Source organism: Pezoporus flaviventris, unplaced genomic scaffold (assembly GCF_033815535.1).
Source record: "Pezoporus flaviventris isolate CSIRO_AGI_PZ_B2104156 unplaced genomic scaffold, CSIRO_AGI_Pfla_v1 ptg000015l, whole genome shotgun sequence".
Classification (NCBI taxonomy): domain Eukaryota; kingdom Metazoa; phylum Chordata; class Aves; order Psittaciformes; family Psittacidae; genus Pezoporus; species Pezoporus flaviventris.
Window position 1 is genome coordinate 14,629,992 of NW_026892563.1, and position 23,087 is coordinate 14,653,078.

The following is a 23,087-nucleotide window of genomic DNA, read 5'->3' on the forward strand; positions in this document are numbered from 1 at the left end:
TAGGGTCTCACTGGGAAAATAATGCATGCTTTCATCTCCAATAAAAGCCTGTCACTTGAATTAAAAAAAGAAAAGAGGAGGAGGGGTTGGCAGAGGCACATAGTGTGACGCTCACAGATTTATTGGTGCTGGGTCAGATTTCTTTCAGGACAAAAAGCTTTTATTTTTGTTGCTGTTTTGTTTTCTGAGGTCTGACAATATCTAATACACAGAGAATGTCAGAACTCTTTAATATTATCCCAAGAAACTCTCCAAATAGGTGGATATTTAATCCTGCTCCCTACTTACAATCTTAAAGTTTCTGTCTCCATCCACTCTTACTATTCATTTGCTTTGATAGAGGCTGAGTAAATTGTGCCACAGATTGCAAGAGAAAGCATTTGAATGCTACCATTTCAGAAGAATATTTTTCTGTATCGCAAAATGACCACAGAAAGAAATTGGCATCACTGCTGTTACTGGCTATCTGTATTCAGAAAAGCTTAATTTAATACTTTTCTAAATGGGTTATTGCTGTGGGTCATGACTAAACTGTCAGCTGTATTGGCACAGCTGTGTGAAATTAGCCTGTGCAGGTTATGCCTGGCTCTTGCCAACAGGATTCATTCTAACTTTCCAAGGAGCTGAAAACTACCAGGAGAAGGAAAATTCAAAATGTGTGGAGGTTTTGCTGTATGTCTTTTGTGACGCACTGTGTATGGCTTTAACACTTCTCTGCAAGAACCAGGCAGTTCATATAGCTGTACAGAGTCCTGGCCCATCTATTCAAATGCCTTTCCTGCAGCAGAGTCAATACCATGTTTCCCAGAGGATGAAGAAGAAACCTGCAGTAAGCAAAGGATCACTTTAAGTACTTTACTACCAAAATTTATTTTCCTCTCTCAATAATTACAATTATATCCTGTAACACAATTCTTTGCGTCACTGATAAAAAAAATATCTTGGCTCATGTGATTGGATCCAGGATAGAAGGAACAACCTTTACACCATGTAACTATTATTCTTCTGCTTTCTTTCCCTTGGCAGATGGAACTCCCAAAATCATTTCTGCCTTTAGTGAGAAAGTGGTGAGTCCAGGAGAGCCAGTCTCCCTTATGTGCAATGTGAAGGGGACTCCTCTGCCTACAATCACTTGGACACTGGATGAAGATCCAATTGTGAAGGATGGCAGTCATCGTATCAGCCAGATTATCACCTCTGAAGGCAATGTGGTCAGTTACCTGAATATCTCTAACACTCAGGTCCGAGATGGTGGAGTTTATCGCTGTACTGCCAACAACTCTGCTGGAGTCGTCCTGTACCAGGCTCGAATAAACGTAAGAGGTGCTTGTCAAATCAGCTCCTCAAAAAAACACACATAACTCATTGTAGTGAAGAAGAAGGCTATTGCATGTGATGAAATGAGTCTTGGAATGCCAAAACCAACTTATTGTTTTTCCTCTCCTTTTCTTCCTCTCTCTCTTTTCTCACCCTGCCTCTCCAGCCCCATCTAGAAAGTGTATGGTATGGTTAAATGTTGGAAGAACCCTTTGGCTTGTGTTATATAGTCTATTTTTCCTATACTCATCTCTATTAGTTCACAATTTCTTTACTTTAGTCCTGCTGTGCATGTTTGTTGTTTTTTTCTTTCCTCCTTTACTTGTCCAAAATTCATTGTAATTATTCATGTATACAGTACTTTAGCTTGCATTTCTAGCTCTACATGACATAATATCCATCCTCATGGTATTATACTTTCTATATGTCCAAAAGAAAAAAGCTAACTTTGTCAGTGTTCTTATGTGTAACAGGATTCTAGCTTTGTATCAGGTTTAGTATGTCACATTAATTAAATCATATTCAGCCTTTTAATTTTTAATGTAGCAAAGATTTTATCAGGCAAGTGTTGGATAATGCAAACATATACCCCCACATAATTAGTATGTATGCTGCAGGGTGAGAAAAAGTAGAGCATACAAAGATTAAGGAAATGGCTTAAGTAGCTCTTAAACAGAAAAACTGTCAAATGTTAAGAAGTGTCGTGCAAGCCACATCTGTAAATGTCATTAACATTTGTATATTCAGAAAAATTATATGCATGTTTCCTCAAGCAAATGTGCCTTTAAATTGTTTTCAAGAATTTCTTTTTACCTTTTTAGGGCCAGCAAGCATTCGACCAATGAAGAACATCACAGCAATAGCTGGACGGGACACCTACATCCACTGCCGTGTGATTGGCTACCCATATTACTCCATCAAGTGGTACAAGAACTCGAACCTGCTACCATTTAACCATCGCCAAGTGGCATTTGAGAACAATGGGACACTGAAGCTTTCAGATGTGCAGAAAGAAGTAGATGAGGGTGAATACACGTGCAATGTCCTCGTTCAACCCCAGCTTTCCACCAGCCAGAGCGTGCATGTGACAGTAAAAGGTGAGGTTAACTCGGGAAAACTGGATCCAAGCTAATGGCTGTGTATGTTATAGAATACAGAATTGCACACACAGGATTTTCCTGAGAGATAATGAGGACTTCAGAATGTTAATCCAGATTTGTGTTTATTTTTAATGATGGCATAGATGCTAATCAGTCACTATGTCTTGTTCTTCCTTGACTTTTACCCTCCTTCATTCAGCTAGCAGCAGGAGTCTTACAAAAGCAAGATTTTTTTGAACTGTAACAATTAAGTCAGTAGATTAATGGTTTGCCACCAAATTTTGACTGGTGACTGTTTCTCTGCTGGATGACAAAATTCACATTTTCATTAGCAGGTGACTTTCCAGCTCTCAAAAAATGAGAATTTTAATGTCTGTGTTTCTGTCAATAAGCAGAGATAGGAACAAAAAACATTAACCTTGCTTTCTTCTTATTAAATGTTCTTTTCTGAGTGTTCTTGATGCTTAGAAAGCTAGCAGTGTAAAGAAAAATGACTTGAAATTCTAATAGGATACTTAAAATCTATTCAAATAGTCCCAAACAAGGATGTTCAGATGGCCCTGAAGACTTCAGCAATAGATGAGAATAGGAATTTTTTAGCATTGTGTTCTATTGACAATGTTCAGACTTATTCACAAGGACATAAAAGACAGGAAAGCTGATTGCATTAGCACCTAGTTTTGAGCAATGGGGCCACTAAGTAGTGTACTTCCTGTAAGCCTATAGGAAGAATTAAGGTATAATTTCAGTGTTCCTGAAATTCTTAGAAAATTTCCTGGGCTTCTGGGGAGGAGAGGAAATGAGAGAAGGAAGGTTGATTCCTGTATTAGTTCTCAGATAAGATACAGGGAACAGTAAGGTAAAATGACTTTGCTACAGACATATGATCTTTTAACTTCTTCTTCTGTTCTGTTTAGTCCTTGTTTTCAGTCTGGAGTGATGTAACTTCTAATTATTTCAAGAGGCTAGGGGATTAGCTTTAAGCCACTAGCAATTTGGACTCTGAAAAACATGATATTTCACACACCTGAGACCACCAGGTCACTGATCACATGCAGTGACGTAAAGTGCTAATGTCACCATTTTTTTTCATGTATGTTTGATATTACAGCCATATTGCAGATTTCTTGATACAGTTTAGGAACTGAATAACAAATTAGTAATTATATGGTTGCTGCACTAACAGTTTGCCATGGTAAATCTGTCTCTTAAATGATACTGTTCTTCAAATGACTATTGAAAATTAATGTAGCATACAAAAGCAACAACAGAAAACCAAAACCAACAACCAAACACAAAAAAAAACAAACCAAAACCCACAAAAAATCCCTTAAACCAAACCAAAACAAAAAGCCCATCAAAACACAGAACAGAAAACAGCTTATTATTACAGCTCAGGCATTTAGATCAAAACATTGCTAGTCACCAAGATTGCTAGCTGAGACCTCAGGTGCAATACTGGTTTTAATTCCATTAGGTTGCAATTTCAAACTTGACAATTCCTCCCCAGAAAGCAGATTGTCATCTCTTATCAATTTTGATTCCTTGAAAGTATTCTTCATATTTCTGGATATTCAGCTGGCAGGACAATGGTCTTGGCTGGTCAGAAATCTCAGAGTGACAGAATATGCCCTAAATAACTTCCATAAACATGTGGCACATTTGGAGACGGCCAGTGAGCTGACCTGCTGCTGCAACTGTGATGCTGCCCCATCCTGCTCCATAAGGCAGATGTGTTGGAGCTGTGCAAGTTGTAGTATGAAAAGCAGCTCATGACATGCACAGTAAATGTCTCAGTGTGGCTTTTATCTGTTGATCTGGAGTTTCCAAAGTTGGCTTCAAAGTGTTCTAGCTAGTTCATCGTGCCCTGGCCTTGACAAGACACTGTTATTTAAAAAAAGGTTAATAGCCTATCCTCATATGCTAAGTCTGAAATGTCAAAGGTGAGCTTTGTATGTCGGACCTGAACAATTCTCAAGGTTCTGCTGTTGCAGCTGGAGGTCAGCATCGCCATAGTGTTTCTTCACATGGTTATGTATTGTTTTCTTCCATAACTACATAGTGATTTTTATCTAACATATTGATGGAGAGTCAAAAGTGGCATGAAGGTTTAAACTATTATTATTGCTTGCATTGCAATTTGTTTTATAGATTCTGAAGTTAATGTGATGCGTTTTCAGACATTTATATCTGATTCCAAGAAATATGAAATATGGCCCAGCTTTCATACTAGAGGTTAAAAAATGTACTCTGTAATATAACATTGTAAGGGAAGTTAATATCAGACCCAAATAACCTTGTTTATAGTTCAGCTTCTCATACCATTGATATACATATTTCTTCTCCAGAGAATGAGGGAGAATTATTGCCCATCTTCAACATCATAGGTCCTTTGGTTTGTTCTCACTTCTGCTACAAGTTTCTGGATGACCTCAAATCAGTCATCTGAAGAGTGATTCATAATAGAGAATATCTAACGAGCTGTTATTTGGAATTTTGTTTCCTCCACATTCTGTTCTGAAGACATAATTATGAATTTCCTCATGAAATTTCGAGATGATAATCTCTGCGATATCAAAGTGGTTTAGAAACAATGCATTCTTTCCAAAACCCAATTGGGTGATCAGGAGTATTTTGGCAAATGGCAATGAGGCACAAATTGAACTTAGAAGTATCCACAAATTTTTGTACATTCACTTTCAGAAGCCTACAGCTTGATTTATTCAGTTCATCTGCTGTTATATAGGAACCACATGTTAAAAGCTCAAGTCCCATTGAAATAAAGTTGCTTCTGAGAGTTGTTTTCCCTTCTTCAGATCAGTCACATCACCCAGCTTAGAAACCCCCTAGGACAGACAGATTTAAGTAATAAGCATTATCTGAGAGATCTGTGTCAAAGGTGAATACAGAATTTGGCTCTACAGGTGTCCTAGCTTTGTCTGGGTGAGAGTTAATTTACTTTACTTCCTAGTAGCTGGTGCAGCACTGTGTTTTGGCTTTAGTTTGAGAATAATGCTGATAACACACCAATGCTTTAGTTCTTGCTAAGTAACACCCTGATCTGATCAAGGACTTTTCAGTCTCTCATGCTCTGCCAGTGAGGAGGGGCACAAGAAGCCAGAAGGGAGCAGAGACAGGACATCTGACCCAGAGTAGCCAAAGGGGTATTCCATACCACAGCACGTCATGCAGACTATATAAACTGAGGAGTTACTTAGATGGGACTGATCACTGCTTGGGTCAGGCTGGGTATCAGGCAGCAGGTGGTGATCAATTGTACCATGCATCACTTGTGTTTATTGGTTTTTTGTTTTGTTTTTTAACTTTTCCCCTTGAATTTTATACCTCTCTGTTATTCCCCTTAGTAGTAGTAGTAGTAGGATGAGTACTGTTATATTTTATTTTTATTTCAATTATTAAACTGTTCTTATCTCAACCCTCGAGCTTTACATTCTTTTGATTCTCCTCCCCATCCTACCTGGGGAGAGAAAAAGAGGGGTGTGAGTGAACGGCTGCATGATACTGAGTTACTGGCTGGCTTTAGACCATGACAACAGGGCAACATTTATCTGCATTATGCATAGAACTGGTCTTTCTTGTCTGCAGTCCTCTGCCGTGTTTGCTGGTTACATTTCTAACTCTCCAGTACATGAAGCATCCTCATTCTGTCTTGAACAAGAGCTTGCTAAAAGCAGCATCTACACAAAGATATGCAACAACATGAGCATGTAATCAAACACGAGTGGGCTGCCCATTCTCTACAGTATTTTGAGATTTACAAACAGCCAAATTAAAGCAAAGATTTTGAACATCTTCAAGGACATTCTTTGGAGATCACTGTAAGATCTCCGATAAAAGCATAAAGTTTCTTGACAATAACTTCAAAATGAAATCCTGGCTGCCAGAGAACCCAAGAGTGGATTGTATAGAGCCTTGCTGTGCAGCTTCCTACCTGGCAGGCCACCAGGAAGCCAAAAGCCAAAAGCTGGGTACTTACATACTATTCAACCTTAGGCTAGCTACTTCTTTGCATTGCTGATCAGAAGAATCAGTTAGACACCACATGAAATCAGTTGTCCCATTTTTTAGGAATAACCGGTGCCCTTGTCTGCATTGCCACCTCCCCCACAGGTCTGTGGACTCCAAATAACTGTCCCACGGAAATGTGCAACCTGCCCATCATAGCTGTCCCTTGTCTCTGTCCCAAAATCTGAATCTTGAAAGCTAGCAGTCCCATAAACTGGCTGCTGGGAGCTGACTGGATAAGCTGGCAGGAAAATATGCAGATTTCTGCTTGGCAGACATAGCTGATTGGAATTGTGCCTGAGTCCTAATGGAGCTTTTTGGAAATCAAGCCATCTTGGTTTCATTTTTTATATTTGGATAAATAAATTGGTCAGTTCCGAGTTCTTACAGAAAGCCATGCAAACTACGTACCCTGTAATGCATACTTATTGGGGGGAAGGCTACAACTGTTCTTGCATATTTAATTTCTAGTATTTTACACCTGTTGACCATTTCCCTTTGCAACTGCAATAATATCCTTTCAAAATTTTTGCTTTGGCCTTGAAGTAATCACCAAGATTAGCCTTGCTAAGGATGCTGCATTGGTACTTGCCAAGAACAGAATTATTCTTAACAGCACTAGCTTCTTACTCTGCATTTTACCCAGCTCTACTGGTTTGCCAGTGGGGTTCATATATATCTGTGAGCATCAGAGGAGTATTGAAGTTGCGCATCCTAAGAATAGCCTGCAGCAGATGTAGGGTTTTGTGTTCATTCTTTCTAAGTATGACCTGTCTTCCTCAGTCTGCTCCAGCTTATCCTTGCCCAAGTCCTGGCTTTTCTGCTCTAGGTTCCAGAATGAATCTGTCCTCTGTGTCTTTCCCATATCAGTCCTCATTTTCTCAGAGCCTCGTTCTCATGACTCAAAACTAGTCTTTCCCTTTAGAGGTCCCAACTCTCCTCCCAGTCTCCAGTTACAGTGCTCTCTGCTGGTCTTCACTTTCTCCATCTGCACCAGGCCTGTCTCTCCTTCATGTGGGTCTTCGTTCACTGTCAGTGCTGTACCTTACCCCACTGCTTCTTTTTCCCAGTTTTGCATCTCCAGCCAGTTTCCCAATTGCACTTTTTCGACCTCCATCACCTCTGCAATCCCACCACAAGACTGTTTCCAACTTCTGACTTCCCTTTTTTTAGGGAATTCAGTTTTATAATTCCTTCTTGTTATCCTGAACACTGCTTGATATCCATCACTTGCTGCTACAGTTTACGTGCCCAGAAATGCAGGGTGGTTGTCTGCTCTGGTCTCTTGGCCCACACATCGCATTTCTCTTTGCATTGAAATAACCTTTTTCATGCTTCCTCAGCCTGACACAGGTGGTCATATGAGAACTAGAGAGACAAATCTGTCTGCTCTGATTTCTGACATCCCACCAGCCTGCATCTGCCCCGCATGGCTTGAACAGACTCATCCGTTGAGAATAGTCATAGGATGTGTTCAGTGCTGTTGGAACCCTGGGAGCTCTTAGCTATTAGTCACTGGCAAATATCTTCTCCGGAGAGCTGTTATTTACTTGGTTTTGCTTAGACTGAAAAATTTAGGCATGCTTGTGAAGACTTTTCATAGGAACAGCAAGAATGTCTGACGTCAGTGTCAGTACCTGCTGAACTTGAAATCCATCCTGCTAACCATGGGGCAGGTTAGACTTCTCAAGATTCTCACAATGCCTTTTGTTTTTTCTTTTTTGTTTCTTTTTTTATTTGTTTGATAAATATGTACTGCATCCCTATTTTTCCACCCTTCCCCCTTTTTCTTGATATGGCCAAACAATTGTAACTGAATTTTTCCAGCTGAAATGACTCAGCCTGAGGCTGGCACCTGGCCTGGAAAAATATTGTCCAAAGAGAAGTCAAACTGCAAGCAAGCGAAAATAGTCTTATAATGAGAAGTGTTGGTAAACAAAGAAAAAATTATATTACACTCCCCATCTGTAAGTTTCAGATTTCTGTTGAAAAAAACCCTTCAAGTGTCAAGATGGTATAATAATAATAGCAGCATCCCTTCTACAGCATTTTAATATATCTCAAAGCATTTTAAAAACAGGAGTGAGTTATTATTTCAGGGGAGTTTTATTATGTAATTTATAGTAATAGTTTTCTCAGCTACAGTAAAAGCTATCAGTAGTAAGTGATGATTTTCTTTTCATCAGTCTCATGGGACAGACTTCTCATGTAAACAGCCTGCTGCTATTCACACTTCTCCAACAGAAACTAATTGAAAAAGAAGCCCCTGAGAGGGAAGGGTGCAGCATCATTAAAATAAAAAGTGCGGTGTTTAAAAGGACTGTTTCTGATCTTGTAAAGCTTATATGTATCATTTGGTTTAGAAGGCTTCTTATTGCCTTATACCAAAGTGATAACACTTCACCTGTTGTGAACCACATAAAAGAATTTTACCAGCCTGTTTCTTTTAAGAAAACAAGCAAATCAAACAGGAGCTACTTCCAAATAATTTCATGTTGCAACTATTTGAATAGGTTCTCCTTGTTTTTCCTAGGAATTATCTAGCTTTTTCTAATAGCTAAAATGTTATTAGCAGATTTGCATGGCAGATCAGTTCATGGAGGGCTGGATTATATAATGAAAAATATGCAGAAATAAAAGGGAAAAACCATCAGGGGAAATCTTTCAAGAGCTCTTAGGCCCATGGTGCATGCTATCATCAAACAAATTGCTAATCGTTTTATTCTTCAGTCTATGGCATGGATTATGTCAAGTTTGAATTCAGTTTCTTACATGTATCTAAGACATTCAGTCCTACTAACTGAACCTTTCTAATAATTTGAGTCAGAAAAAGCTTATGGCCTTCATGTCCTTCAGGTAATTCTTTCTTTATGTCCGTTTTTGCCTTTCACTCTCTTTTGCAATATCTTTTTTGGATTCCTCCAAGCTTGTTGCAACTTCTTCAAGAAGAAATACTCAGATGTCTCAAAGTGACTGGAGCTGTCATATGCAGAAATCACGCAAGGGCCATGTGGTGAGAATGGATGTGAATGTGCAGTTGTGCAAACAATCCGGCAAAAATCCACCTAACAGTCATTCTCAGGTTACGTAATGGGCATGAGGACTTGTTGCAGGGAGCAAGCAGTGGCAGCAGTCTGATTTAAGAAAACATGCACTTTGATAGTGATATCTCAAAATTGAGACCCCTAGCATTTATCTCATAGAAGTATGTCCTGGCTTCAGCAGTAGCAGTCATTTTTTCTCCTTCTTGGTAGCTAGTGTAGTGCAGTGTTTTGACTTTCAGCTCGGGAACAGAGCTGATAACAAGGATGTTTTGGTTTGGCCAAGGACTTTGTGAGCCTCATGCTCTGCCAGGGAGGAGGGGAAGCCGGGAGGAAGCAGAGACAGGACACCTGACCCAAACTGACCAAAGAGGTATTCCATACCACAGCACGTCATGCCCAGGATGTAACTGGGAGTTAGCCGGAAGGGCTGGGAGACTGCAGGGTTGGAGGAGGTATGGGTCGGAGCTTGGTTGGGCTGAGGGGGGCAAGTTATCGGTCGGCTGGTGCTGAGGTGTTGTATTCTCTTCCCTTGTTATTTCCTTTATCATTATTATCATTGGTGGTAGCAGTAGTGATTTGTGTTATACCTTAGTTACTAAACTGTTCTTATCTCAACCCGTGGGAGTTGCATTCTTTTCGATTCTCCTCTCCGTCCGTCCGGGAGTAGGGGGAGGGAAAGAAGGGGGGTGGGGGGGGTGTGAGTGAACAAATTACCTGTCTGGGTTTAAACCACGACAAAGTACCTGAAGAAAAGACTAAACTAGTCTGATATTCAACATGTAAGACTTGACAGGTCTGTGTGTACTTTTGCCATACAGCAACTCAAGATTAACCTTAAATTAAAATAGCTAATTTGCATTCTTCAAAAGTTCACAAATGTCATGTGGACGCTGCAGCCGAGTGTCTTATTTTCTAGCAGTGCAATTCTAATATACCATACTCCTAAGGACTTCATCTCTGACATTGCAGAAAATGTTCACCCAAAAATGTATGCTAAAGTTGTTTCATTATTATCCTAGTCTTCATGATGAAGAATTAGCATGCACAAATATAAAACCTTTCACTTAAATCTAAAATGAAGCTCACTAGCTTTGCACATAGTCTTGTATCTTTCAAACACGATTAAAGTTGGTGTATGAATGTGTTTATGAATTACATAAGCAATGTGAAATGAGCCTTAATACTTGAATAAGACCCTAAGCTAAGTAGTTCAAGAGTATATGTATATTATCTTTGGGTTTATCAAAAGCTAGTCCTCTTTCCTCTCTTACAGTGCAGCTTTATTTAGTTTTAGAAGAAGGTATGTTCTTGCTCTTTATATATTTTGCCAATTATATTTTGAATACCTATATTTTTTTTACAGTTGCTCTTAAATTTTTAGGCACTTTACTTCATCAAGTTAGTATGAGCTATTAGCACTGCATGTGTAAGCACATACAGTAAGCATATATGCAAAGTGCATATCTGTGCACATGATACTGCAGGTCTGAAGTATGCTGCCCTAATTACAAATCAACATGTATAATACATAGCATGCAAAAATAAAAAAGAAAAAAAAAAACTATCAACCATGTGGAAATGGAAGTGTGATATAAAATCAGCCTCTTATGTACAGTCCTAGGATGAAGGTAAAAGGGAAGCTAGTGTGAACCAGTCAAAATACAGGAATGATTTTCAGGGAAAGAGATCATTGTGGTCATTAGCTGCAGTGATTTAGCTGATTTAAACTTTTCACAGTGTTACTTGAGGATCACATTCCAAAAGCACAATAAAAGTAATTGGTAAGTTCTTCTGGCTACATAGCCAGAAGGCTATGTGAGGCTTTTTAGCAGGTGACACTTTAACAATGAAGGTAATTGCTTGTTGTGTCAATATACTCTTGCAGCTGCTAACATCAAATCAAGGTTTCCTCCTTTAAAAGATAGGAAATGCATCCCCTTGGGCAGGGAACTGAGCTTTCCACCGTCCTAGGTTTGCAGGGTGTTTCATATGATAAGGACATGCACTTTTCCGCTCTCAATGGAGGCTGAAAGGAAGTGGTTTGATAGATGGATGAGGTATAACATAAAAGCACTTTTAGTTTCTATGCAACATTTTGCATCCTCCCTTATTTTGAAGGAGCTCCTATAATGGTATTAGGGAGCCTGTGAACTAACAGTGTTGCATTGCAGGAAAAGGGAGGGAGGGTAAATGTGAAGGATGAAGTCTCTCTCATAAGCTCCCCTGAGAAATTCATACCACAGCATTTGCTCTGCCACATTTGGAAACATTCCTGATAAAAAAACACAGTTTGTTGTGGTAAGATCTTGAATATTTGAATACAGGGTTAATTTTGGTAACTATGGAACCTACAAGTAGAGGGAAATGTAGTGCAACAGCAGGAGCATTGCAGGAATTAATTTGGTTTGGCTTTTTGGTTTGGTTTGGTTTGGTTTTTTTTCAGGGCATACACCTAGGCCCAAAGAATATGACAGTGTTCCTTCTTTTAAGACAGGATATATTAGTATAAAACAAGGGAGTGGGGTATGAGGTTCATCTCAGTAAATGCTTTTTGCTGAATGACGTGCCCTATCAATAAGGCTCAATACATAGAAGAAAGAAGCAGAAAAATCCAGTGCTTCAGTGACTGTACAATTGCTCAGACCATCACCCACAAGGGGATGGGGCGGTTTAGGTGAAACAGTTGATATTTGAAAAAACTCACAAATGACTAGACTGTGGCTAGGGTTTGTGCAGAGACAAAATAGTTTTGGCTTTTGAGCTCCAAGAGTGTGAAATCAAGGGGTTAAGGGCTGCCTTAAGAGGCTACATAGTTTGACGATTATTACTATGCATCAGCCAATGGGCCAATGTGGTAAGTATTCATTGCCAAAGGGATTTTATACTATGGGCAACAGTGTTGTTGCAAGAAAATCCAGTAGGGAACCATTTATAATGATAAAGCAGAGGACAACTTTCATTCTACTATGCAGAGCCACGGGAGAGGAATACCAGATTTATGATGCTACTGCAGGAGTCAGACTATCTGCAGGAAACACTGTTTTAGTGTGTCTTTTCAGCAGTTTCCAGCACAACTCCCATGGAATGGAGGGCAAGAAATTAAGGATGTTCCCCTGCTAATGGAGAGCAGTGCGGAAGCTCTCCTTGCCCTCCTTTACAGTAATCTCCCAGTGGTACAGAAGACCTTGCTAGGGCACAAAACCATAATTTAAACCTTTCTGCGTTAGCACTAATGAGGCTGGCCCATGATCCTCTTCTTAAATAGACACTTAATTCAAGCACTCATCAATAAAGCAGTCCCAAGACATCGCACTTCACTGCATGAAGCAGAGATTTTTCAATCTTCTTCCTGTTGTGGGTAGAGAAAGAAATATTCCTTATATATACATAAGCATACATACACAGACAGCCCTCTCTGTATACAATTAACATGTAACGCCTTATATAAAAAAGGGCATAATTTAACCAAAAAAAAAAAAAAAGAAGCTTTGAAGTATGATCAAAGTAGAGCTACGTATAGGGAAGGAAAATACTTCAACACACCTTGAGTATTTTAAACACATTTTTAAATACATCTGTCCTACTGTAACTTTTCTCTCTGAGTTAAAGGAGTATACAGCCCCCCTATGTTTTTAACGCTGCCTGGCCATGAAACAGCTTTAGTTTAAAAAAAAAGAAAAAAATAAACCACATGCTACTTAACCAAGCTTGATTTTTTTTCCTGTCATGGATATATATCAACTTTTTACGGCAGAGATATATAGACTGACATATATATTTATGCCAACATCAGTATTTCAAAAATTATTTGCCTGATGTCAGGTATGCTTTAGTTTATGTTTTTAATAAGTGATTTTTTTGTGATTGTTTCATTCTTTACACTGGCAGGAAGAAAATTTATCTGCTATGTTAGGTCACCAGTAACTGCCTTTATCAGACAAAACTGGTAAATACTGTGGCTGAAAAACATTCAATACTTCAAAGTTAACAGTAGACTATTTACTTTTTTTAAGTACTAATTTTAAAGTACAAGCTGTTTTTAAAAATAAGCTACTTGTCAGGACTGCAAGCTGCTGTAGGTTGAATATGCATTATATTTTGAAGCAGAAATAAATGTTGGTTTCCTCTGTATCTTAAAAACCTGATTAGAAGGAAAATGTGCTTTCGATAAATATTTTAGCCAATTTCTGAAATGCTCTGCAGGCTGCTTCTTAAATTTTAGAGTTGGTAAATGCAGCCTTGCAAATCAATATTTGCTGAAAAATACTTCAATGTGATCTAACGATCTTGCTCCTTGTTTTCTGCATCAGGGAGATGGAGAGTGAAAATGTACATAATAATCCTTCAGATATATGTTGTCTGACTTTTTATACCATTTTGACCATGAAAGATTGGTTCAAATTTATTACACATTCAGCAGAAAATACAGAAGCAATTTCCCACCCTGTTGGGAATTTTAGCATATCTTTCAGTAACGATGTCTGAGATTAAGAAAAGCATTTGGGCAGAAATGTGCTAGCCAATACAGTAAGGGGGCACTTGGCATTGAGCAGATATTTACAGTCATCAAGGAAAAAGGTTATGTCAAAGCCTTTTGACAGTCTTATTCTAGAAATTTCATATTCCCACTTATAAATTGCTTGTCAATAAATGCTAAGAGAAATTTGGCCTCTTCCTGGGGATGTACAAAGAATCTGAAATATCTCATGTGAATGCGTTAGCTGTGCTAAGGTACTTAGAAGAGGCAGGCAGACATTTTGCTTCACTTCCTAACACTAGGTCCCCAAGTGAAAAAGCAGTTAATTTCCAGTGCTCAAAGTTCAAATAAACACACTAATTTATGCAGTGTTTCCTTTCTTCTGTATGCCTGATCTACCAGATTTTCCAAACAACAGGTTTTAGCGATTTGAGAGATGGCAGTCAGGAAAAGGTGTTACAGTATGTGAGAAAAATTGATTGCAGTGGCACTTCTCACAGCCACAGACAGCAAGCTGCTCTCAGAAGTCAACAGAAGCCTATAAGGATGACTTGTGGTACCCTATGCCTGATGTTACCTCTCTGTGACAGCTGCACATGGTCATAACTGCTTCTCATCAAATGGCATCATGGTTATACTGGAAACAGTGGAGTTAATGTCTGATTTGCGTCATTCATCTCTTGCACCTTGATGTACGCAAGCATTTGAACATGCCTTTGAACAATGCCTTAATCCTTCAGGGGGTTGGTATCATTTCCTTAGTGATAAACTTTCTTACTCCTGATGCTCCTCCTGATGGAGGAAAAGCTATCATACGCAGAGATCAAAATAAATGCTTTTGGCTAACATAGTAATAGTCACAAAAACCTGTCCCTGTGTCCCAGAAATAGGACACTGGCAGAGGAGAAAAAATGCTGCTGGGGAAGTCAATGAGCTAGCATACACTGCAGTCACTTTGAAGAGCTTTTCTGCTTCAGGTCTGGGGAAAACAGCCTTAGATTTGCTAAAGGAAGAACGGACAGAAGAAACACAATTAGATAAAACCACCAACTCCATTTTCTTCTGAAGCTAGTTAATACAGAGCAGTATAAATGTTCTGTTGTGAGTATCCTTCAATCTTTCCTGTTAAAGATGTTCAAATGTACTACAGAGTATATGTAAGTAATCTCTCAGGGAAGAAAAGGAAAATGCACTCCTATATCTCAGGTACATGACCTCTAGGAACCTTCTCTTTTGATGAATGAGTATTTGAGTACTGCTTGCAAAAGTGGTTTTATAGTCTTTTCAGGAGTGATTGATAGAAACCTATCTTAGATCAGTGCCCTGGCTGTTACAGTGCTCCCATGAGAAGGGGAGAAGATTTCAATTCCTTCTTCTTGGTAGGTATTTGAGTCTCAATTTACCAAACTGTTAGTAATGACAAATTCTTCCAACCACAAGCTCGAGCAAGTGAGGCACCTCCATTAATTCTTGCTTTGTTTATTGACTCCAACCCACTGTTTCCTTTGCTTTTATTAAAATATCTGAAGAATAAATGTTATTTAAGAAGCAGAATTCTTCCTCATGATAGAAAATAAGAGCATTTCTTTCATATCTTTTTATTCAACCACAGAATAATAAGTGAAAAAAATAAATAAATTGACAGGCAAAAATGCTTAGCAGGAATTAAACACCAACTTGAGTGTTTATGTACTACCCCTCTGTTTAGAAATCATTTTTAACTTAGTTTGCTATAGCACAAGTATATGCGTTTCACTACATGCCTCTATTCAGTCTTACTGAGAATTGTGACTTGAAACACTAAGAAATAAGTGCAGCAACAGTTAGAGAAGTTTACGCTCCCTTTCATCACATCACAGAATCAAAGCTGGACCCTTTTCCAGGTTTATTCCCTAACCCTAAGCAAGGCCCTTGCACCAGACCTGGAAAGCTGCTGAGCTCTTCCTGGACTGTCCAGGCAGTGTCGCTGCTGGAAGACATAGAAAGTCACAAACTGGCAGCATGATTTCTTGAAGAGGTACTCAGTACACTTGCAGGAATCTGCCGATGTCTGATGTCCTAGAAGCCAGGGATTTTGCTGCTTGTGATCTCTGCTTTATACATTGGTTACTTCAGAAAAAAAGAGTATTTGTAAAAGACTTAATTGTTTTAGCTAAACAATTCTCTGTGGCTGTCAAAGGTGTTGATTTTACATATTCAGGACAGTGCATCTGTTCCATTATAGTCTTTTCAGAAATGAAACCATAACTGCAATAGCTTCTCTTTCCTCTTTTGTTTCAGTTCCACCTTTTATTCAGCCTTTTGAGTTCCCGCGGTTCTCCATCGGCCAGCGGGTCTTCATTCCCTGCGTGGTGGTCTCCGGGGATTTGCCCATCACAATCACCTGGCAGAAGGACGGCAGGCCAATCCCAGCCAGTCTTGGGGTGACGATTGACAACATTGACTTCACCAGCTCCTTAAGGATTTCTAATCTTTCACTGATGCACAATGGGAATTATACCTGTATAGCTAGAAATGATGCAGCAGCTGTGGAGCACCAAAGCCAATTAATCGTGAGAGGTAAGTAGATGTAATTAGTTTGAAGGGCGCCAATTAAGCAGAATTCATCAGTATTTTGTAATGACATCTGTTTGATGGGAAGTATAAAAAAGAAAAAAATATGGTAATCACTCTCTTCATCACAGAGAGCACACAGAGCAATGAAACACAGAAACTAGTATGACTTTTCTATCCAAAAGTCTTGAAACTAGTCAGAAACCCTGGAGTGGGTTTCCCCCTCCACAGGTGGATGGGTGAGCTACAAGACTGACCTGGAAATTTTCTAAGGCACAAGCCTGTTCATTGGGATCAAGCCTTTAAATTGGTATTGAATTCCTCTCCATTATTATTTTACTCTGATTACGCCCATTTTTAATTTAGCTCAGTCTCTCATATAACATTATGTCAGTAGAAAGCCGAAGCATTGATGCTGATTTCATGGGGAAAAGACTCTCTCCTGTTACGATGTTGTTCTTTTCCTTAGTTGTGTTTATTATGCAAGTAACATGATTGATGACTTCACAACATTTTGCTTTGAAATAGATGTGAATATAGTTATAGTAAAGAAACATTTTATGAGGAAAAGTCCTTTCAGAGAGATACCTTGCTTTCAATAGCTTTTTCCCTTCAAATCGCAATTTAGCCAGATTACATAGAAATCATGCCTTATGAAAGATTTTCTAATTTACTTCAACAAAAATAAATTGCTTCCTTTTGTTTCTGAAAGTTTTTCAAAGTGTTTTCGATTTTAATATTTAAAAAATTAGCATTATACTCTTTCATTCCCACCATCACTTTCTTGCTACGAAGCCATTAGACACCTCAGAGAAAGAGGACATATACCATAATCCAGCAAGTAACTCTAGTTATTTCTGCCTGTTGCTGATCACTACATTTTATATTCCTTTATGTAAATTTACCAAGATAAATCTTAAAACGTCAGGGGCTTTTGCCGTCTTTTCCAGGCTTTTTTTTTCCTGCCCTTCATAAACTCATTTGAAGCAAAATCTTCTGAACAATTCTTCCTTTTATGTCAATCTTCTCACTGTCCTAGGACTATCTCTAAATAGATTATTCCCTAGTTTTCCACTTACGATATGTGTTTGCTCATGGGTTTTTATGATAGTATTCTCAAAACTTGGTAGCAAATAGGTCCATTGCTTTTTCAATCATTTTGATATAAATATGATTTTAACAATGTGGGGTTTTTTAAATTTTTACTGTTTTTAATCTTAAGTATTGTTCAGTACAGATATCTATAACTTTCCCCATCTATCTAGTAGTTCCTAAATAAAGTATTCTAAATAACTACATGCATAGAATTATTCTTTTCCCAAGCTGTTCTTTTAGCTTTTAACCCTATTAATAATTCTAATAATAAAAGATTTTCCTCATCTTTTGCTGGAGAAGGGAAAGTTGACAACTTCCAGTCACAAGAGGCAGTCCACTGGCTATGTCTGCCCTACAAAGAAGTGTTGCATCTAATAACAGCGGAGGTTGTACCTGATCTGCAGTTCCACTCAGTGCTTGAAGTCGCTGGAATGAATCACTGTAGCAACTCTGTACAAGTTCCCATAGGCATGTCATTGAAACAGGAATGGAATGATGATCTTGATTGTACCACTGGAAACTGGCTCTCTGCAAACACTGTCTTTTTTTCAGCACTGAGATCCATGACACTGTAACAGCTCAAGTGAGCCCATGTGTAGGGTTTTCTGCTCTGTGCCCCTCTGATCAGGTCAATCCCTGCTTTCCCCTAACTTCTCCTTGCCTTGCCTGAATTGCAGTTATCCTGGCTCCTGCTGTCAGTGGGCAATTCCTCTTCTGGCAAGCCCCTGGCTGGCCTCACCTCTGTTCCCTGAACATGTTTGCCTTTTGCTGACTTTTTTGGCACCAATTAGTTTTCCCTCGTTCTCTGAAGGAGATGTGCTGGGTAGCCTGCTCTTGCACTCCTCTCACACTGCTGACACCTCCATTTTGCCCTCATGTGCTGGTGCTCTCATTGCATCTCCTGGTGAGGGCTCTGCCCCAGTGGTGGGATGGCAGCTGTTGGGTTTATGTGACTGAAGGGTGTCCTTGTAAATCCCTGGGCACAATAAGGGTAGCTTTTCACTCTTTTACACAGAGGCTTGCAGAAGACTTCTAGAGTCTAGTCCTGCAACTTTTTAGGAAGCTGTGAGGGCTACTTCATTTTTCCCCTCTTGCTTACTTTTCTGCCCAGCCAGTGCTCTGCAGCAGCCTCCTTTAAGCCTTTGTCCTCGCTTCTCTCTCAGTCAGTTTAAATGATAATGTCTTAATCAGTTTTGTGTATTCATCTGAGATAATAGTTCTCCCTCAGAAGAAAAGGGGGAAATACAATATGATGTTTGACCTATATTTTCTGCCAAAACCCTGGACTGACCTCTTTTCCTTATATTGAAACTGCTCCATCTGTGTCATTCCACATAGAAGACAGACAGCCATCAGAGGGTTACTTTTGGTCACTACTCATTTGCATCCAGCCTGACCTATACACATTAAAGTAAAGGCTTGCTTTCCTGCTGTCTGTTCCTTCTCCAAGCTTTCTGACCCTCCTCACCTTTTTGTTTATGGGTGCCATTTAACTGAAACATATTCTTTTAATAAACCAGCTAAGTGGGTTTTTTCCAAATAAAGGGAGAAAAATAGTGCTTTAACTCCTCTTGTTTCTAATGCACGTTGTGTGATGGCTTCTCAGCAGTGTACTTAAAACTTAAATGTTGGCTTTCCTAAACGTCAGGGGATGTGTTCTGGGAATATCTTATTTATGTGAAGTTTGTACATTTTGATATGAGAGTAGAAAGTGAATGGGAAAGTAAAGGGAGACATGACTGTTCACGACAAAGTTCCTATTTCCTTATCTATATTGTCCTTGTATTCATTTTAAAAGCAGACTTGAACATGATGAAAGCTATCATGTTTCCAAAATAAGTGGGAGTCCATATCATTTACAGTACTTGGGTAGACTTAAAAGTAGAATCTAAATCCAGTCCATTCTTAAGATGAATGAAGAAACACAGGCCAGCTGCTTGTTGCCACATTTAAAGTACTAGTGAGTATGCAACTTCTGCAGAATCCATGCAGCCACATAAATTTTCAGCTTTACAGCTTGAGACCTTTTCCTCAATATTTTCTCTGTTGGATTGCATGTATCTGCTATTTTTTAGCATTCACATGTTCCTGTTAAGTTTTAAGTTTGTTAAATAGCTTTATAGCTTTCCTATAATCTTCCTACAAATATTATTTTTCATACCTAAACTGCACTGCCATTTTGCCAGGAGTATTAAGTTGAAAAAAAAAAAAAAAAAACCAAAAAAAACCCAAAACATTAGGCACCGGTCTTTGTGTGGGCACCTTACAGTAACTCTTCACAGCTGTTTCTGTTATTTGGGGGTCTATGAAAGAAACTGAGGTAGGCAATCCAGGTGAGCAAACACAGACCTTTCCTTCTTAAAATCTTGTTCTCTGACATATCCCAGCCTGCAGTTCCTCTGGAAATGCATTGAAAATTTGAAAGCTAGAAGGGTTTCTCAGAAACTCACCAGTCATTATTTTGATTATTGTATTTCTTGTCACACTCTTGTTTTTCTAGGTATGCTGATAAGAAAAAAGAAAGAATAGGATCCTGTCAAGGAAGCAATCCCTAAAAATTAGGAAAATATCTTCTCTGTCAACTACTTATATCACCATGTGGAATTAATTAGGGCTTTACTCATTAGTATTGTCTTCTAAAGAGTGATAAAAATCTATATATACTTTATCATGTAGTATTCATTTCTGTAGAGTTTCCTAAAATGGGAATGAAGCACTTATGAAATAAAAAACAGTGAAAAATATTTTAATTGGTAACAAGAAAGAAAAAGCTCATAAATGTATTATGAGTTTAATTTTTTTCAGACACTGCCAGAATAGAGAATTCAAATATAGTACTGGGTGCATAAATCATGATTTTACAATTCCTATTAGTGAACACATCATAAGTTAAAACTGAGATGAGGTAAATACCTAATAACACCTCTTAATGCATTTAGTGCATTAGGTGTAAATGTGTTTTCATTTTTTACTTGCCAGAAATGTTGAATATCATTATATTGTTAGGCACCCAATGAGGAGTCCCTAAGCCTTGAATCTTCCAATTAGGAAGTAAATATCTGTCTTTTTTCTAATGTTTGGTAGTGCTGGTGTGACGCAGCAAATGCAGCTTGTGATAGAAAAACAGGGTGAGAAGATTTATGGTTGCAGCTGGAGTCAAAACTCATTTATTTTCTTTGCTGGCACTTACACTGCGGCTTTGAAGGTTACTCTTGAAAGAGTGACTTCCTATTTTATGTCCTAATTAGACAAACCTGGTCAACACAAACCACTAGGCACTGCCTCATTTTGCAAAAGTACATCTTTTTTCTTGAACTGCATAGCAAATGGTTTCACTAAACCAGATAAATCGACCCCTTAGGTCCAATGACCAAATTTAATAACTGTTCATCTTTGCTAAAGTACAGTGTTTAATGATCTCATTCATTAATACATCAATGGTTGCTTTGGCTGATTAAATTTCTTCCATCATTTTGACAGTATGATCTAAATGTAAAGTACAAATATTCCATGTAAAAATGAAACATTGTGTTCTGGGCCAATGTCATAGATTATTTCTTAACTCACTCCAGTAGCCCACCGGAGGAGCTTGTCTTATGAGCCTTCAGAATTGCTCTCTGGTGTGATATACTAATCGCTCTACTTGGGAGCCAGAAGCACTTGCATAGATTTGAAGTCTAGGAAGACGTGTGCAAGTTTGTTGTCTGGTGCCTGGCATAAAGCACAGTCAGAAAGGATTCTTGGATTTACATAAAGCAAAATTAAGTCAGAGAATTTTAGCCATGAACTCATAAACAGATTTTTTGTTAGAAGCTTGTAAAGTCCATTGAGACCAACAGTGGCACTTCTAAGCAGTAACTTCGTAGGGTACCATCTTATATTTTACCATTTTATCAGGATTATTTCAGATTATTTCACACAAGGAGCTAATAAAAGGATTTTCCTTCCCCTAAAATGGCACTGTGACGTTCATGTTATCTTCAACATCCTATTCTGATTGCTATCATCCTTTGTTTTTCCTTTGTGAGAGCCTGGGACTGCTAGTCATAATATTGACTGAAAACACCTTTTTAGGTCCTTTGAGTTCAGCCATTAAATAGTTTGCATCTGTCACCTTATTGCTCTTACACTAAACAATTCAACAGCTCATTTCTCATCACAGATCCGTGGGCTGCATGAAATGAGAAAGCCTAGCAGAAATTCACTGTTAAAGGAATTTTAAATGCCCTCCTTTACAGACTCAAAGGACTGTGCTGTTGAAACAAGAGTAATAATAAATGTAGAACTGTTCAATCATATTCATGAGCTATTTAAGAATGTTTCACTTCTAAAGAGGTAGAAGAGGCCCACATCTTTACAGCTAAAGAGAGAGGAGGGGAACTAATTGCTTGCTTTTCTCCACTATCTCCTCTTAAGCATATCAGACAAATTAACTTTGTTAAATTTTAAGAAAATTTTCTTTTAGGGCTAATGAGTTCCTGAAAGATAAAAAAAGGCGAGTGTACCTTTATAACCAAAAGATAAGTATCAAAATCTAGATCAAATAGTAAGTGCATTGTCTTCCAAAATATGGTAACACATAGAACTGACCAAATTATTAATTTGAAACAAAATTGAGAAGCAAACTATCAGTAAGGAAAAAATAAATGTAAAGGTCTCCTCTGCTTATTTTTTAAACTTTTGTATAAGAAGAAAAATCCTGTGGTTTACCTAGACAGCAATACAGAAATAACTGAAAGGTCATTGAATGAGTAATTTTGTTTCACTGTAGCATCTTTTCTTATTTCTATTGGCAATCTTAAGACTAAGTGTCAAGGGTTCATGTCTTTAAAATCAGAGCAGCACCTGGCATTTTTATAAGTAGTTCTAAAGGAAAGCCAAAGCTTTATTGAATATAGAAATTGTTTCTATTACTGTATATGGGCAGAGTTTTTGCCAAGTAAGGTTGAAACATGCTTTGTTTATGGAACAGTATAAGTAAACTGTACAACTGCTAATCATACATCTGGCTCTGTAGCTTATATGGCAAAATTTAATTTCCACAGTTACCGTTCTGGTATCATTCTGTATTGAAAGCAATGAGTAGAATATTTGAGCAAAACCTTAAGTTTTACATATACCCAAAATACAGTGAAATCAATATGATAAAATGCTGTGTTCAGAGCTTGTGAGCCTTAGTGGGACAACACATCAAGAATAGCTAAATGAGTTCATTAAAATGTGGAAGGATGCATTTCATAGACATGCTCAACATTTATACTTGTAATCCATCCATTTTTCTCTATGTATGCCCCAAAGAATTAAACAAAACAAAACAAAAAATATTTTAACAGGAAACTTTATTGCAAATAGCGTTTTAAAGGCTGATTGCCTTTTTCCATACTGGGCAACCTTTCTTAACTTCTCCAGAAATTTCTGCATATGTCTACCCGTTTAATATAATCAATTATTTCTTGAAAAATTATCACTTCTTGT

At 38.3% G+C, this 23,087-nt stretch overlaps 1 protein-coding gene across 3 annotated transcripts in view; it reads left to right on the forward strand.

Moving 5' to 3' along the window:
- Positions 1-23,087, forward strand: part of DSCAM (DS cell adhesion molecule) — a 455,521-nt gene that overhangs the window by 290,677 nt on the left and 141,757 nt on the right. For all 3 annotated transcript variants that reach the window (XM_061453544.1, XM_061453545.1, XM_061453546.1), the window contains 3 exons: positions 1,027-1,323; positions 2,139-2,414; positions 16,245-16,523. In XM_061453544.1, the coding sequence (XP_061309528.1) occupies positions 1,027-1,323; positions 2,139-2,414; positions 16,245-16,523 (852 nt within the window). The remainder of the gene's footprint in view (positions 1-1,026; positions 1,324-2,138; positions 2,415-16,244; positions 16,524-23,087) is intronic.